Raw genomic sequence first — 18,637 nt, 5'->3', positions numbered from 1 at the left:
TATCTCCAGTCTCAACTTTCTTCATGTCTTAGGCATGCCAAACTTATGTCCAGATGGACCCCCTCACAACCCCACTCCGCTTACAGTCTCCTCCATTTCAGCAAACAGCAACTACGTGTTTCCAGTCCCTTGATCCAAAAGCTTCAGTGTCACCCTTGATCTTGATGTCTCTTTTTCTCTCATATCCCACACCTGACCTGTCAGAAAGTCTTACTGACATCCCCAAAATATATTCAGAATCTGAACACTTCTCACCACCTCCACTGCTTACTACCCCAATTTGAGTCTAAATCATCTCTGGCCTCGATCAGTGGTTCCCAAACTTTGCTACACACTAGAACCACCCAAGGATCTTTAGAAAATACTAATGTCTAGCTCCCATCCCTTGACATTTTGATTTAATTGGTGTGGGGTGGGACCTGAGCACCGGGATTTTTCACTACTCTCTAGGTGATTCTAAAGTGCATCCAAGTTTGAGAATTACCAGTATAGGTATGATATAACCACCTAACTGATCTCCCGGCTTCTGTCCTTCGCCCCCTATAGGGCCTATAGTCTATTCTAAACACAGCAAAAAGAGATACTTTAAAATTAGAAATCAGATCATATCTCTGCTAAAAACTCTCCAATGGCTCCCCAAGTCACTTAGAGTAAAAGCCAAAGCTTTATGATGGCCGACTAGGTCTCATAGGAGCTGCACTGTGTCCCACCCCATCACCTTTCTGACCTCTAGTACACTTCCCCTCACTCACTGCTCCATTGACACCGGCCTCCTTACTTTCCTTTAACACACCAGGCAACCTCTTGTCCTGGGACCTTTGTGCTAACTGTTCCCTCTACCTGAAATACTCTTCCCCCAGATACCTGCCTACCAAGTATTAACTCAAATATCACATTCCCAGTAAGGCCTATCCTAAGCCCTGTTTAAAATTTACAGCTGTCCTACCCACCTCGATCTTTCTCTTGTGTGAGGTAAAAGAGGGATGAGGTGGATGACAGTGCCTTCAGATAAGGAAGAGCGGGGGGAGAGAACAGATTTGGAGTAAAAACTGAGTTCTGTTTTGCACATGTTAAGTTCAAGATGCATATTAGACGCCCAGATCTAACAAGATATCAAACAGGGGAGAAGTTGGGGCTGGACTATAAAAATGGGAGGAGATAGACGGTATTTAAAGCTATGGTGCTCTGGGGACAACCCTGAAAGACAGGGCTGAGAAGTGACGCCTCTGGTCCACCAATACCTTGAGGTGAGGTAGACGAGGAGTTCACCAGAGACTGAGAAAAAGTAGAAGAGAAATCAAGAGAGTGTGGAGGGTCCTAAGAAGAAAGACTTTCAAGGAAGCTAACTCATGTCAGTTAATACTAGGATGACAAGGACAGATAACTACCACTGAATTTGGCCTGAGGAAGGCAGAAAAGCTGACCGGGGCAGTTTCAGTATCGTGGTGGGGTCAAAGACTTGGAGTTACGTGAATTCTGGTGGGAAGTGAGGAACTGGAAACAGCATGTTTTCCTGGCTTTATGTAATGAGAGGGGTTCTTAATTTCTGGTCCATGAACAACGGAGATCATGGATGGGTTATCCCAAGTCCTGCCTCCAACCTCTGCCAAACTTCGTGCGTGTGCGCGTTTTTCTGGAGAGACCTCCGTAGCTTTCACGATGGCCATCGACGATGCGTGCCATTCGTCGGAGACCACGGTGACCACTGGCGTCAAAGCCTGCACCTCACACTGTTACTCGATGCTGCCGGTCTCTCCCGGGCTCTGACTGGGACTAGCGGGCTCTCCTCCCGCGATCTCCCGCTCCCCTTCCCGCCTAGCCCCGTGACGTGACGCCCCCTGGGCTCCTATACCCTGTACTCTCTCATGTAGGCTTCCTGGCGCAGTCTCTGTACATAGGCTTTGTCCGGTCGCCACACTGTCCAGGTCGAGCATTCTAAGGCCCAGATGCCATTGCATTCAGACGCTCCCACTCTACAGCCCTTCGACCCCCGGCAGGATCGCCTCCGCCACGGCTTTCCTCCTCCTGCGGCTCCGCGACCGGCCGCTGGGGGGCGGGCGGACCTTGGCGCTCGCCGTTTTCTGGGAACAGCTTTACGATACACTGACCGTCCTTTTACGACAGGCCGGGGTTGCTTTGTGGCTGTCAACTTTCCCCGTGGTCTGAGTCGGTAGCTACATTATCTGTGGAGACGGCTGCTGCGACAGCTGAGCGATGAGGCAGAAGCGGAAAGGTGCGAAAGGGACGGAGAGGCAGAGGGGGAAGGGGAGTAGTAGGGAAGGAGCCAACATCTGGAAGGTCAGATGCTGAACCCAGTTTTTCCCGCGGAATCCGCTGCCTGGTCCAGTCGCCCCGCCGCCTGGGGTCAGCCTGTCTGTTGGCTCCCTGCCTTCTCGTTTTATCTATTGTGGTTTTTAAACCAACCTACCCTTGCTTTTCTTCTTTGGCAGTCACTTGATGTCTTTTGCGTAAGTGGCAGGAAAAGCTTTATTCCAGGGTATGCCCTCCAAGTAGCTAACGTGGTCGGTCGATTTAACGCGTTCTCGGATTGTAGTTTGCTAAGATTTGTTTTAGGACACATTTCACGTATTTTTTTTTTTTTTTTAATCCTAAGTTAAGAAAGAAGAAAGACCCTAAAGTATTGTTGGATTCTATGGGACAATTATTCAGTTATTCTCATTTGTATTACCTCCTAAGTTAGAATGCAGCAATTCCATCTTTAGTTTTTCGACGGGATGGAGTCAGATTTCTAGTGTTTTTTCACAGGTTCTAATCTTATCTCTGTGCACTCATTTGAGCAGTGGGCCTAATAATAATGATGGTTATGATAATAATAGCTACTATTTATTGAGCCTTTGCTATTAATTCTGGAGTCGATATCATCTCCATTTTACAGATGGAGAAACTGAGGTTCAAAGAGTTAAGTTGCTTTCCCAGCCCAAAATTATACTTAGGAAGTGGAACTGGTTGGTCAGGCTGTCTCTGTGAACCCAAAACACATAAAATTAAAAATAAATCTGTCCTTAATCAGTATGCCTCTTGGCATAAACTGCAGTTTCTTGGAGCAACAGCTGCAAGTGTCATTCAGTTCTCTTGTGGTATCAAACTCTACATGCCTCAAATTAATTTGTCTTCTTCCTCTAACTTGCTCCACCTCAGTCTGTCAGGCCAGACAGCTTTACACTTTTAATTTCATCTATCACCAAACCTTGTTAGTTCTTACTTAGAAATCACCTCTTGAAATAGTTTATTTCTCATCATTCCAGCCACCATTCTCCTAACCTGCCTTCATCAGTAACTAATATTTGAATAGTACTTTGGCTTTCATATACATTACTTCAGTTGATTCTTACAGTGGTCTTATGAGATGTGTATGTATTTTGCCAATTATGCAGGCAAGGAAATGGGAGGTCAGAATTCATTGATCTTCCCATTATCACGCATCCTGTAGGAGTTGGGAGCTAGGGAGAGGAGCCTATTATCCAACTTTTTTACTATAAATCTTGTGGGGATTTTTTTACAATGTTGCCTTTCAAGAGGCTTTTACTTAGTATCCAGATAGTATGTATTTTTTTCATCTTCTGAATCATTTTTTGTATCCTCATTTTCTTTAGTGTGTTTTGTGTACTAATTTTCTTAAATAACTAATTTCATCTTTTGACTCCCAAACTTGAGAATATATAGTTCTCCACTGTCTCTTGCATTTCATTTAAATCCGTTTGCCTAGTGGCTGATGTACCCTGTAATCTATTCTTTACTGAGCCGTGTTAGAAGCCCTGTATTCTAGTTAGATGACACACCTTCGTACAGCAATAGGTAATTCCTCTATCCAACATTGTTTCTTCTGGATTGTACTCTGTTTTGCCTGGTCAAATCCTGCCCTTTTCTTTAAAGACCCCTGTGCCGTTTCCTCCACGATGCCTTTCCTTACTAGTTTACTTCTCCAGTTAATTCTTAAGACAAGTGGTTTTTAAATCTTTATCTATTCTGTTTTTATCACCTGAGTCCCCTTTTCCCCTCCAAATAAATTCTTATGCAGAACCTCAATATATAAATAGATGAAAGCCAAGCTGTTTGGTTGAAATGGAGAAAGAGACCCTCTTTATCCTTCCTCTTTCTCTCCCCCTCCCCCTTCCTCTTCCACCACCATCGCCAGCCCTACCCCTGTTACATGGCCCCGAGGTGCCTTTGTGGAGCTCTGAAGTGCTGGGTTACATGGTTTGAAAAGCGTTTAGCCTTTAGTTATAGGTGAACATTTTTTTCTCTCAGATTGCTTTGTATGTGTTAACCTTGCCTCATTAAATTGGAGGCGGCTTGGTACAGTGAAAAAAGCATGGAAGTTGTGGAGAAAAGACCTGGATTTGAGTCTTAACTATACCGTTTACAATGGCATCTTAACTTGCCTTAATTTTTCACGTCTGTAAAGTGGGATAACAATACCTAACTTCCAGTCTTGTTGTGAGGTTTCAAATGAGATGAAGTAAATGAAAGGGCTCCATAACTGCCAGGCCTTTCTCATCTGTGCTTCTCTCTGATGACTTCGTCATTTTTGTACACCAGCTTTCTTTACAGGCAGGAAGCATGCTTGCTAGCAGCTCCCAAGCTGAAATCTCAGCTTTTCTCACTGGAGAGAGACTGGGGTTTTTTTGCCTTGAGGAAAAGAGCTCAGATTGGCCTGACTTGGATAGGTGCCCATCCTTGAACCAGTCAACTGTAATTGGGGGGATGAGGTCATGTAAGAGCATGTCAGCTTCTGCTGTTGCCTTTGAGATGAGCAGGGGAGCCTCAGTTGCCAGGAGAAGGTCATGATGGTGGACAGACTATACTGTATCTTAGAGGTTAAGATCCTTAGACAAGTATAGAGCCCATGTCCTTTGTGTTACAAAGTAATACTGCATTGCTTTGTAGTACTGCTTCTGCAGATACCTGGATTTGAGTTTCAGCTTCACCCCTTGGTAGCATTTTTATGAGACAGGCAAATATGCTGTTCTGTCTATTTTATACCATTCTGAGAATCAGATGAAATAATGCGTCTAAATGTAATGACAAAACTGGAGATAAAGGGAAGCTATTTTAACTACTTTGGTGCTTTCCTATGTGATTAGGTTCTTTCTCCTGTTTGTCTCTGTTCTTTTCTGTATCTATCATTTTCTTGCTGCATGTGCTTCTAAAGTGAGCTCTTCCCATATGTAAGTGAAGCCAGGTTTGTTTAAGTTAAAGATACAAAAGATAGGATCAAATTGTAAACAATGGAGATTTAATGTCTTGTGAACTTGAGCTATTCATTTGGCATGGTTGGAATGATTTTGGAAGGAAAACTGCTAATATATACAAAAATCTTTACTGAATAATGTGATTTTTTTACATTGTTAAACATTGTCTTTCCAGGAGATCTCAGCCCTGCTGAGCTAATGATGCTGACCATAGGAGATGTTATTAAACAACTAATTGAAGCACACGAACAGGGGAAAGACATCGATCTAAACAAGTAAGTGGATCTATAAAAAAGAAGGTAATCTTGTTCTTAGGTAGTAGATCTCTTTTATGAAATTATTAAATACTGCTTGTTGTCTATCTCATATTTTATTTTTCAGTTGAAAATTTTGCTTTCTGCCCTGTCACTCATTTATGGCAAAGTTGTCTCATAGACTAATAATAGTGATAACTTCTAACATTTCCTGGGCACTTACTATATTCCAGTCATTGTTACTAGGGCATTATATGTACTAGCTCAGTTGATCTTCTCAAAAGCTGTATGAGGTAGGTGCCTGTATCACCCTCATTTGACAGATGGGTAATCTGAAACAGAGAGAGGTTAAATAATTTGTTCAAGAGTAAATAACTGGGAATCGGCAGAGCTGGGATTTGGAATTAGGTCGTCTGTCTCCAGAGCCCACGTTCTCACCTTCTGAGCCACATCACTTCACATCTTTCTTGTCTTCCCTGCTGTCTCAGATGAAGCAGTAGCTCTCTGCCAGGAAAACCCTCCCTGTGGGGCCTTTGGTCTAATCCAACCCTTACCTCCTTCAGAACCCCTTCACCGTGTTCATCCGCTTCTCCACAGGCAGGTTCAGCTTGGACTTTGCTACACCCTCAAATGAGAGTGGTCTTTGCTCTCTGCATCTCTTCTTTTCACTGCGTGTTCATTATATAGATCTGCTCTAGTGAAAAGCTTCTCTCCCCCTCCCAGGTCAGCAATGATCTAATCACTGCATGCATGACCTTTTTTTTAGACTATTTTCTGTTACTTGAGATACTACAGTATTTGACGCCTTCCTTGGAACATTGTGCTTAATAAACTTTTGCTACAAGAATAGGTAACTATCCTTTTTTTGACTATGAAGACGTTGTGTTTTACTGATTTTTCTACCGTTTCTTTAACAGTTTTATTCTGTCTTTGTTGGCTATACTGCTAATTATACCAATCTTTTATTTCTAGTGAACATTTCAACATCTTGTATATTTTTGTTTTTCTCTTTAGTTTAGCACATCTAAAGCTAAAGCTAGCATCTTCTTTAAAACCAGCCCCTACTTGGATGTCCTCTTTGCTTAATTGTGTTAACCCTCTTCCGGGCTTGAAACTCTAGTGTCATCTTTGAATCTTTTCCCTTAGGTCCAATGAGAATCTAAATTTTGCCTACTCTTTCTTCATTATGACTCTCACTTTCATTTCCATTGCTAACTCTCTATTCCATCCCTTTTTAAAGTCTAGACTACAGAAATAGTTTATACTTTCAGTCCCTGTTAATCTCTTGATGGATTAATTTCCTCTTATCTTTTATCATTGTCGTTTCCCTGTGCAGAAACTTTAGGCGTGTCCCCAGAGCTTAAGGAATTAGATGCAGATTCCTCAGCCTATTATGTAAGGCCTCTCGATCTGGCTTCACCTTACTTTTCCAACTTTTTAAACTTCTCTACGTTGAAAAGCTGCTTTCTGTCAAGTTGGTGTACCCATATTTCTTAAAATATGTGCATTCCTGTGTTTGAGTCTTCCCGTAAGCCTATACTCAGTGTTGTCTTCGTGTTTTCGTCGTCTGTGAAGCCTACTCTTTTTTTCTGTGCCCATTTTTCGTGAAGGTCTCCTCAGCACACACTGAGTTCCTCTGGAACTCTGGAAGCATTCATTGTTATGTGTGTGTTGTATCACATATATTTTTATCAGTCAGATGTGCATGCCTGTCTGCAAACACAGAGCATGAAATGACTATGCCTTATACCTCCTGACATACCAAGTAGTTAGGTAGTCTCTTGTCCATGTCAGGTACTCAGTTAACATTTATAGAAAATGATGCAAACACCCCATGATATTTCTAAATGGATTAAAATGAGACGTTAAGATGACTCTTAGGGTTTGGCTAACAGCCAAGAAAAGAAAAGCTGGTAAAATTATAGAGAAAAGCAAGGAATTATTAGTCGGGATAAAGATTACTTCTGGGGGTTAGGGATAGAGTTACAATCAGGAAGCAGCAAACAGATCTTCTGAAGTACACGTTATATTCTCTTTCTTGGAGTGTGGTTTCACGAGTGGTTGCTTTACAATTGTTAAAGTACATTTATATATTCTGTCCTCTGTTTTTTATGTATATAATATTTAGTATTAGAAGAAGTTTTAAAATGCTTTAAAAAATATATACTTTATTTCCTATTTGCTTCTGCATAGCTTTCCTTTGAATTGTTCTTTTCTTTGTTTGTTTGCTTGTTTGGTCTAAGATAGTAGTTCACAATCAGGCATGATTTTTCCCCCACAGGAGACATTTTTGGGTGTTACTATAGTAAGAAGGGGGCTGGTGGGTAAAGGCCAGTGATGCTGCTTAGCATCCTACAGTGTACTGAACAGTCCCCCCCAACACAATTAATCTGATCCCAAATGCAGTAGTGCTGAGGTTGAGAAAAGGGTAGAATCCTTTGAAGCTGAAGCACTGTTTTGAATGATGCCTACATTGTGTCACTATCCTGGGCCCTTCCCTGTAGATATAATTTTCTTTCTGGTACTCCAGGGTGAGAAGAGGAAGTCATACATTCATGAATTTTGTTCTTCTATTTCTCTGATATTCACAGATGGTAAAGCCATGATTGTCATCTGGTGAAAGCATAGGGGAGTGACAGGAGTTGATGGTGTTATTTGTAGGTCATCCTTTTGGTAGCTTGTCCTTGGAATATTGTGATCTTGATAATACTAAATGCTTTACTTTCAGGGTGAAAACCAAGACAGCTGCCAAATATGGCCTTTCAGCACAGCCTCGCCTGGTGGATATCATTGCTGCAGTCCCACCTCAGTATCGAAAGGTCTTGGTCCCCAAGTTAAAGGCAAAACCTATCAGAACTGCCAGTGGGGTGAGTGATTCGATCCATGAAATATTGATTGTGTATCTGTTGTCCCAGAAATCCCTGCCTCCGTGCAACACCCAGTTAGTAAGGTGGAGGTGGGCGATTCAGACTAATAAAATCCGTATGTTATGATATGTGCTGGAGTGGAGATATGTGCAGAATGATAGGAGGCATAGAGAGGGAAAAAATATGTTGTGCTTAAAGGAGTACATGATGTTTTGGTGTCTTTAAAGGTATAGATTGAGGCTTGGTGACTATCACAGTATGATAAATATTATTGGCCATCTTAAGCCAGTATCTTAAGGCTTTCAATATAATTGATACTTATAAAAGATAGTTTTAAAAGGTAGTTAATAGTGCAGAGCCGTTCTATATATGGTAATTGTGAGACAATTGACACAATAGGAAGCATTATGAGAGTCCAGAGGACAGAGATGTCCCTGCAGTTAAAGGGACGAGGGAAAGCCCAGTTGAAAGCATGGAACTTTGCTTAACTTATGAATGGTGCTCCTATAAGCAGAGAAAAACAGGCTCAAGGAGTGGTGGGAGCAAGGGCACAGGGAGCTAAGGCACAAAGGTAGAGATGATAGAAGAGGTGTGGGTGTGCAGGGAGCAGTGCGTACAGCAGGCTGACTGGACTTGATCAGTCGTTTGGGAAAGCCTCAGGACGTTGGGTTGAACGGTTAGTTTTGGATCAGCTTGTAAAAGATCTTCAATGTCCCATAAAGAAGGTGGACAATAGGAAACTGGTAAAGATTTTTAGAGGGGGAGTGATATGAACAAAATAGATTTTTTCAAATTAATTTGGATACAAGATATAAGGTAGCTTGGAGACAAAAAGAGCAGTTAGGATACTCTTGGTTTGACCTAGGTATGAAGGGTTAAGAGCCTGAATTAGGGTAGGGGCTCCAGGAAAAAAGGATGAGTGTGAGAGCTAGGGTTTGGATCCTCTTAAAACGTGGTTCCCAGAATAAATTCTGTGTTCTTAATGTGATTTAAGTTGTTCAGTCTGTTAAATGGATGGAGATGTTATACTTCTAATAATTGCAGCTTATGTTCCCTTGTTTGGTAGTCATATCTCCTGGATCGTATTGCGTTTGTGGCTAATTAAACCCCAGAACTTTTGCATACAGTGTACTACCAGTCCTGGTCTTGTCTCCTTTGTGTTTAAGTGTTTTTGTTTTGTTTGTTTGGTTGGTTGTACCTAGTGTAACAGGCTCTTTAAGAAAAACTAACAGTTTCAGACCCTTCATTTCCTGTTTTTCCCCCTAAAGCAACCACTTTTAACTCTGCTGATTTCTCAGCATTTACTTCCATATCTCTAAATAACATGCTGTATAGATAAGTCTTGAATTTTTAGTTTTAGGCATTATGTAAGAGCTTGCCACTATGGAAGACAAAGATTTAGCAACCTTTCGACCTGACCAATACACCTGGCTTCCATGACAACCAACTTCTCCTCCTACCTCAGATCATTTCTTTTCTTTCTTTTGAGGGTTATTCTTGTTCTGCTTGCCTCTAAAAGTTGATTTCTGTTTTTTGTGGTCCCAGGCCCACTATTTTTAGTACTGTATGTGCTTTCTCTGGTGATCTCATCCATTGATGTTTTTAAGTACTGCCATATACTGACTCGCAGCTCCGATCTCTCCCTGAGCTTCAGGCTCATGTCAAATTGCCTGTTAGACATCTCTCCTTTGACTGCCTGTACACTCTTAAGTATAACATAACCAAAACTAACGTCAAACTTGCTCGTTTGTATTTCTTGTCCATCTTAGTTCATGGTGCTCTCATCCACTCAGTTTCCAAAAGATGTGAAGTGCATTGTGCATTCCTACCATCGCTGGTAGGAATGTTTTGGCCTTTATTTCTTCTTTAGATTACTTGTCATTTGTTAGTCTATTAAAAATATCAGAAGTACACAGCTGATTGTCATTCCTTATCTGCTGTTTATTCTCAATGCTTTTCTTCCTGCTGTTACTCTGGTGTGATTTGTTTTTACTTTTTTATAGAGCAGTTTTAGGTTTACAGAAAAATTGAGCAGAAAGTACAGAGAGTTCCCATTACTTCCTTTCCCCTCCCTGGGTTGCCCTATTATTAATACCTTGCATTGGTTTGATACATTTGTTATAATTGATGAACCCATATTGCTGTGTTATTATTAACTGAAGCCTATAGCTTGCATTAGGGTCACTCATAGTGTTGTACACTCCATGGGTTTTACCAAATGCGTAATGTCATGTATCCACCTTTACAGTATCATATAGAGTAGTTCACTGCCCTAAAACTCCCCTATTCATCCTTTCCTCTGCTCCAAACCTCTGCCAACCACTGATCTATTTACTGTCTCCATAGTTTTGCCTTTCCAGAATGTCATTTAGTTGGAATCCAGCAGTATATAGCCTCTTCTTGCTTCTTTCTCTTAGCAATGTGCATTTAAGGTTGCACTGTGTCTTTTTAGTGGCTTGATAGCTCATTTTTTCTTAGTGCTTAATAATATCCCATTGTCTGAATGTCCCACAGTTTGTTTATCCATTCACCTGTTGAAGGACATCCCAATTGCTTCCAGCTTTTGGTAATTATGGACAAAGCTGCTATAAACATTAGTGTGAAGGTTTTTGTGTACCTATACGTTTTCAACTCATTTGGTAAATACCTAGGAGCATGATTGCTGGATCATATGGTGAGACTATTTGTAGCTTTGTAAGAAACTGCTCAACTGTCTTCCAAATTGGCTGTAACATTTTGCATTCTTGTTGACAATGAATTAGAGTTCCTCTTGCTCCATGTGCTCACCAGCATTTAGTGTTGTCAATGTTCTGGATTTTGGCCATTCTCATAGGTGTGTAGTGGTATCTTATTGTTTTAATTTGCAGTTCCCAAATGGCATATGATGTTGAGGATCTTTTCATACAATTATTTGGTATTATTTCATATAGTTATCTCTATATCTTCTTTGTGAGGTATCTGTTCAGATCTTTTGCCCTATTCCTAATTGGGTGGTTTGTTTTTTTATTGTGAAGTTGTAAGAATTCTTTGTATATTTTAGATGTGTGTCTTTTATCAGATGTCTGTTTTGCAAATATTTTCTCCCAGTCTGTGGCTTATCTTTTCATTCTCTTTAACAGTATCTTTCTCAGAGCAGAACTTTCAGATTTTAGTGTAACCAGCTTACCAATTTGTCTTTCATGGATCTTGCTTTAGGTGTTGTATCTAAAAACTCATTGCAAAACCTAAAGTCACATAGGTTTTCTCCCATGTAATCATCTAGAAGATTTTATAGTTTTGCATTTTACATTTAGGTCTATTATCCATTTTGAGTTTGTTTGTATTTGAGTTTCTGTGCGGGTTTTTTTTCTTAGAACACCATGATTGTTATTATTCTTAGTGATATCCCTATTAATTACAACAATACCTACCATGTGTTGCCCACCTGTTACATTCCAGTCACTGTACTGGTATGTTTTCTAATTTAGTCCTCAAAATAGTTTTGAGGCGTGGGTAGTATTGTCTTCATTTCACAAAATAGGAAAATACACAGTTAGGGACAGAGAAAAAATTCAAACCTACATCTCTTTGGCTGACTCCAAATTCATTGCTTTTTCTACTTTATCAGTAATTTTTAAGCTGTATTCTACAAAACTACAGGGTTTCTTAGAAGTTTTTTAGGAGCCACTATGGGGAATAATGGAGAAGCCATGGGAGCAGGTCCCATCTCTACTTCACCCAGGGCTGTTTCTTTTATCTCTTTTATAAATTGAGGTTCTAAGTAAAATGTTATGTGAAAGGTGAGTTCTCCTGCTTGAAAAAAATGTTTGAAAACTATTGCACATTGCTTCCCTGGCCTCCACTTCCCCTGTCTTCTTAGCTCAGTTAACTCTTAGTCGGCATGATTGTGAGTGCCTCCGGAAGGCATCCCTGATTAGCTCTGGTCAAGGCTAATTAATTGCCTTCTTTGAGCGTTCCTAGTATTTTCTACATGCTTCTTACTATGTGGTTTTAAAATAGCTTATTTCTGTATGTCTTCCTCTCCTGCTAGGTAATATGATTTCAGAGGATAGAGGCAGGGCATTAATATTTTTGTAGTCTCGGCACCCACCTGCTCTGTGTAGCTCAGAACCTGGCCTGTAGGGTAGGCCCTCAATAAAAGATGGTTAATTAGATTGACCCCATCAGTGGCATATGTGGTGGTGTCTCATCTTAAATAAAAACATTTGTTTGAAAATCTAAGTTTTTAATTCACATTTGCAAAATTATTTATTTTGGAGTTTCTCTAGATCGCTAATGATTTAAGTTAAACTTTAGTAATTTTTATTATGAAAAATAATTATAAACTTACAGAAAAGTTTAAAGTCCAGTTCAAAGAACATTTTCCCCTAAACCATTGAAGTTGCAAAGCTGATGCCTTTGAATACTTTCGTGTGTATTTCCTACAAACAAGGACGTTTTCTTACATCACCACAGTATAGCCATCAAAATCAGGAATTTAACACTGGTACATTTCTATCATGTAATCCTCAGAACCCTTTCAAGTTTCACCAGCTGTTTCAATAATGACTTACAGGACCCAGTTTAGAATCACGTGTGACATTTAGTTGTTATGTCCGTTCGCTCTGGATACTTCCTCTGTCTTTCCTTGATTTCATTACCTTAACACTTTTGAAGATTTCAGGCAAGTTATTTTGTAGCATGTCCCTTAATTTGGCTTAATCAGATGTTTCCTCATAATTAGATACAGGTTATGCATCCTTGGCAGGAAAACCACAGAAGTGATACTGTGTTCTTATTATATCCTCTCAGGTGGTGCATAGTTTCATTGATGTTCATTTTGATCAAGATGATGTCCACTAGGTTTCTCCTCTGTAAAGTTATTCTTTTTCACTTTGTAATTAAGAAGTTTTGTGTGGTGAAGTACTTTGAAACCTTTCAGGACATTTGGTACTGTCCAAAACGTCCATAAGACATTTGGTCCACCCTAAAAGTTCCTTGATATTTGGTCCTGTTTAAAACATCTTATGACATTCGGTCCACTCCAAAAGTTCCTGGACATTTGGTCCTGTCCAAAATGTCCATGAACATATTTGGTCAGTCAGATGGTTTTGGACAGAACCAAATATCAAGGACCTTTTGGCGTGGACCCAGTGTCTCCATGGACATTTTGGATAGGACCAAAAATGAACAGATATGAAGGACTTTTTGGTGTGGACCCAATGTCTTATGGACCTTTTGGACAGGACTAAATGGTCCTGCAAATATCAAGGACTTTTTGGCCTAGACCAAATGTCTAATGGATGTTTTGGACAGGATCAAATATCTGCTAATCCTTTGAAACTGTGTAAATATCCTGTTCTTATCAGACTTCCTGTCTACTCATTTGTTTATTTGTACGAATGAATTAATGGTTTCCTATTTGGTGAATTATGATCTGTTACTTTCATTGTTTATTTTGATGTGTAAATTATCCCATATTTGACTAGTGGGAGCCCTTTCAAGCTGGTCTCTGTGTCTTTTTTTAATGTCCCCATCATTCTTTGAGCAGTTTCTAGATTTCTGTCATAGAAAAATGTTCCAGGCTCATCTGCTTTCTTACCCCAGCCCTGGAATCAGCCATTTCTCCAAGGAGCTTTTTAGTAAAGAAGGGTATTTAGAAACCAAGATCTGGTGTGCTCACTGCTATTAGCGTGTTGCTGCTCCCAGACCCTCTCAGTGGACCAAGCTAGGACACATATATGTATGTAGGCATACATACATGCACATACATATACATTACACATTATATATTTATTGATATATCGATCTATGTATATTGAAAACTATGAGTTCACAACAATAGCTTCATTTTTATCCAACCTACAGAGTTCATTCTAGTTTTGTCACTTGCCATATTTATGACTTTGTTCTCTGACAGTAAGACACCTGGCTCACATTTGCCTTAGTGTATACCCTTATCTGACCAACCACCCTCATGTGTAACCAGTACACCATCTCTGCCATCACCTCTTTTCTCAAGCAGATAACTCATCTTGCCCCACTTGAGCTCTGATAGACCCCTTTGAGAATATTTTGCACACACTCTGTGAAGTCTAGCTTCTCGTTTGATAGTCTCTGCTGTAAATGTTGAGATCTAGTGTGTCCATGAGGAATTTGACTTACAAAGGTTAGGTTTAGATATAATTTTATAGAATTGCATAATTTTTTTCTTATAGGCTATTTTAGTAAAACAAATCAGAGCAAGCAAGAGAGAATAAAAATTACTTTAAGTGACTTTAAAAATTATTAATTCCTGGGCCAGGCCCAGTGGCCTAGTAATTAAGATCAGTGTGCTCTGCCTTGGCAGCCTGGGTTCACTCCAAGGCACAGACCTACACTGCTCTGTTAGCAGCCATGCTGTGCTGGTGGCCCACATGCTAGAAAATAGAGGAAGACTGGCATGGATGTTAGCTCAGGACGAATCTTCCTCAGCAAAAAAAAAATTATTAATTCATTATTTTGCACTTAATTTATTGTAAAATATAATACACACTAGTATATACAATGCATATGTACATTTTAAAGATTAATAACATTGAAAAGAGATCACCCTCCTACCCAATACCAATACATTTGAAGCCTCTTGTGTGCTGCTTCTGCATTCCTCTCCCTCTTTCTGAGAGAGAACCACTCTCCAGAATTTTGTATTAATTATTCCATAATAGCTTTTTAATTAATCTTTCTTTCACAGATTGCTGTTGTGGCTGTGATGTGCAAACCCCACAGATGTCCACACATCAGCTTTACAGGAAATATATGTGTGTAAGTATGATGATTTTGGTAAGGGGTGTGTGTGTGTGTGTGTGTGTGTGTATTTTAATTGAATTAGTAATTCCCCTAAGGCCTTGCTGGTGCATGCTGGTAGTATTTAAAACTGTAATTTGATAGATTCATAAGCTAGTTCTTTGAAACAAGCAGCCATTGATAGGATATTTCAGTGCTTTAAAAATGAATCAAATAAAGATTGTAATTTGTTGCAATATATAGTAAAGAAATATATAGGTTATAGAACTCAAAACAGTAGACATTCTGTTAACTTGATAAATGAAATGTGAAATTATGAGCTGCCTAAATTCCAAATATCAAAGATTTAAAATGAATTTGGATCAGAAAATTATCAAAATAAAAGTTATGTAAATAACCTCTAGACTTCTTAGATTTAGATAATTGGAAAAAGTAGCAGAAGAATGTGTATGTACTAGGTAGGAAGATTAAACAGGAGTAGGATTTTCTTAAGTATAGTTACCAAGAGAGTACTGTGAGTATCAATTCAGACTTAGGAAAACTTAAGTCCTGTTGTTTGCCCCTAAAAGCTTAAACCTCTAAAATAACAGCGACTGCAATAGTCTGAAAATGACTGTAATAATGTTCCTCTTTAGGCTTATCTTGTTTACTCGTTAGTAGAAAATATATTATTTGCAGATACTGCACAGGTAGACTCTTCTGTTAGGATTAGAAAATGAAGCTTATTTGATAGCAGGATTTTAGGGAGCCTGTAGGGTACTTGAACTCAGCTGTTGAACTGAGTTGTGTAGCTGACATCCTCATTGTTTTGTTGTCTTGGCAGATACTGTCCTGGTGGACCTGATTCAGATTTTGAATATTCGACCCAGTCTTATACTGGATATGAGGTAAAGTGATGTGAGGTTGTCCTGAGGAAATGTTACATCATACTTTACCTGTACTGGGCTTTTACAAGTACTGGCTTTCTTAAAGTTTTTATTTTTTATTTTTTTCCCAATTACAAAAGTTGTTCATTCACCACATATTTGCTGAATGACTGCATATATTGTTCTAGTCACTGGAGAAATACTTATGTAAGCGCTTATTATTAATATGTCAAATACCATTCTAAGTGCTTTACGAATTTAAACCTTAAAGCAGCATTTTGAAGGTAGACACTATTATTATCCCAGTTTTCTGGATAAGTAAACAGGCCTAGAAGGCTTAAACAACCAGCCCAGAGACACGCTGCTAGTAAGTGACAGAGCCAGCTTTTGAATTCTGTGCTCCCCACCGCTACATTGTATTGCTTCTGCAGCAGTGAAAAAACAAGTAAGGTCCCTGGTCTGGTGGAATTTATCTTCTAATAATGGAAAATAGACGATAAAGAAACAAGAAAAAAATATCAGGTGCCAGTAAGTGCTAAGCAGAGAAGTAAAATCAAGTAAGGTGTAGAACCTGGGTGGATACTTAGCTGTGGTAGCTCGGAAGGGATTGTCTGAGGAGGAGAGACTTAAACTGAGTCCTGAATGTCAAGAAGGAGCCTTTCAAGAACAGCAGGAAAGAACATTCCTCGTGGAGAGAATAGCCAGAACCAGGAGCTGTGGTAGGAGTGACGGGGTGTTCTGGAGCATAGTGGGTAAGGGGAAGAATGAGATTGGAGAGACAGATGTCAGCCAAGGGTAGCAGTTTGGCTTTTATTTTGGGTGTCATGAGAAGCCATTAAGGTTTAAAGCAAGGGAATGATATAATTCAATATAAGTATTTAAAGGATGATTTGATGGCTCTGTGGGGAAAGGATTGATGTGGCGGCAAGAGTAAAAGCAGGGGACCGGTGAGCACGCTTTTCAAGCAGTCATCCTCAGAATAGGTCAGCAGCCAGCAAACCAGGTGACTTTTTCTTCTTGTATATGGTTTTTTATTTTTGTTCTCTTTTCCATAGTTCAAATTTTTAAAAATATAAAAGGAATTATTCAGTGAAAAGTTTCCTTCTTATTCCTGTCCTCTAGCCACCCCTTTCTGCTCCAGCACTGCCCCCAACAGACAATCAGTATTCTCTCTTTCCTATACACCCTTCAAAAATATTATATGGATATATAAGCATATATGTATTCTTTATCCTGCTTTTTTACGCATAAGTTACACGTAACCTTGCACCTTGCCTTTCCATTTAACAGTATATCCAGAGAAGATTTGATATGAGTACATTGTTTCATGCTATTGAAATTCATACTATTCATATTGTTGTATAATAGCATAAAGGCTTTTTGTTTACCATTACAAACTATGTTGTATTTAATGACCTTGTTTAAAGGTTATTTTACCAAGTAAGTCTTTTGAATATGTATGCACAGCTATGTCTTTGAGTAGTATATCAGTTTGGTGACCCTGGAGATTCTACAAGTGTTTGCACAAAGATAAGTATGATTTGAGGAGATGCCCTGCTGTTGAAACACTTCTGACGATGGGGTGGAGACTAGCCAGATGCTAGTCAGAACATTCATTTGAACCCTGACGAGACAGAGAAAGGAAGAAAGGAGCATGAGAAAATTTTATTTTTAATACAACCCTTTTGAAACTACTTTTTAATTTAATGTGGGCATAACAGGATGTTTTTCTCTTTTTTTTCTTAGCCAACCTCCATGCGAGCTATTCGTGCTAGATATGACCCTTATCTACAGACAAGACACCGAATAGAACAGGTAAGTTTTAAAAAGCATGTTTAAATTAGCTTTTTATGCTTGGTTAGAAGGTATCATTGTTTAATTTGAGTTGAACCTGAAATAAGAACTAAGAGAGTGTTTTTTCACTTTGTAAGTTTTTAATACCCATCCGAGGGAGGCAGACTGTAATCAAAACGCTTCTTCCTTTAGAGACTGTATTATTTTCTTTAAGGTTTTTATGTTGTCTAAATCTTTTATTTGTAGAAAGTCATTTATAATATGAAATTGATGGAATATAGATGTGTAGAAGTTCTTAGATAATAGGTGGATGGATTGAACTTTAGCTTCCATAAGCCACATACCTATTGTGATTGGTTTGCTTTGGTGGGAAAAGGGAATCAACTGCAGATGAGTACGAGGAAGTCTTGGGGGTTGTGGAATTATTTGATATCGTGATTGTGGTGGTGGTTACACAACTCTAAACATTTATCAGAACTCATCCAATTATATACTTAAAGTTAATGGATTTTATGGTATGTAAATTATACCTCAATATAACTGATTAAAAAACAAGTACTGTGTAAATGGCCGTGCCCTGTTCAAGAAATCTGAACATTAATACAGACTTTCTTTTTTACAATTTATTTTAAACTTGTCCAATTTAAAAAAATAATGAGCACTGTCCATAGTTTTTACAGTGACATCTAGTAGGGCAACTATAAAATCTCAAATGGAAGGTAGTACATACCATAGTCAGTGAGTCGCTTCTTTGTTTATTTAACTAGCATCATTAGTGAATATCAGCCAGTTGTAATTTCACTTTATTGTCACCCAAGCATATATGGGTCAGGATTGTCAGCTATAGGAGAGGACCCCACCTTGGGGGAGCCTGCAAA

At 39.3% G+C, this 18,637-nt stretch overlaps 1 protein-coding gene across 2 annotated transcripts in view; it reads left to right on the top strand.

Annotated features, from left to right (window-relative positions):
• Positions 1-2,130: 2,130 nt before the first annotated feature.
• Positions 2,131-18,637, top strand: part of ELP3 (elongator acetyltransferase complex subunit 3) — a 102,150-nt gene continuing 85,643 nt past the window's right edge. The window contains exons 1-6 of one of the 2 annotated variants that reach the window (XM_046657140.1): positions 2,131-2,233; positions 5,389-5,488; positions 8,196-8,334; positions 15,047-15,117; positions 15,923-15,986; positions 17,712-17,780. In XM_046657140.1, coding sequence (XP_046513096.1) covers positions 2,215-2,233; positions 5,389-5,488; positions 8,196-8,334; positions 15,047-15,117; positions 15,923-15,986; positions 17,712-17,780 — 462 coding nt within the window. In that variant the 5' untranslated portion in view covers positions 2,131-2,214. The remainder of the gene's footprint in view (positions 2,234-5,388; positions 5,489-8,195; positions 8,335-15,046; positions 15,118-15,922; positions 15,987-17,711; positions 17,781-18,637) is intronic. The other variant, XM_046657141.1, reaches the window with a different exon arrangement.

Source organism: Equus quagga, chromosome 3 (assembly GCF_021613505.1).
Source record: "Equus quagga isolate Etosha38 chromosome 3, UCLA_HA_Equagga_1.0, whole genome shotgun sequence".
Classification (NCBI taxonomy): Eukaryota; Metazoa; Chordata; class Mammalia; order Perissodactyla; family Equidae; genus Equus; species Equus quagga.
This window is presented reverse-complemented; position numbering and strand designations above follow the sequence as displayed.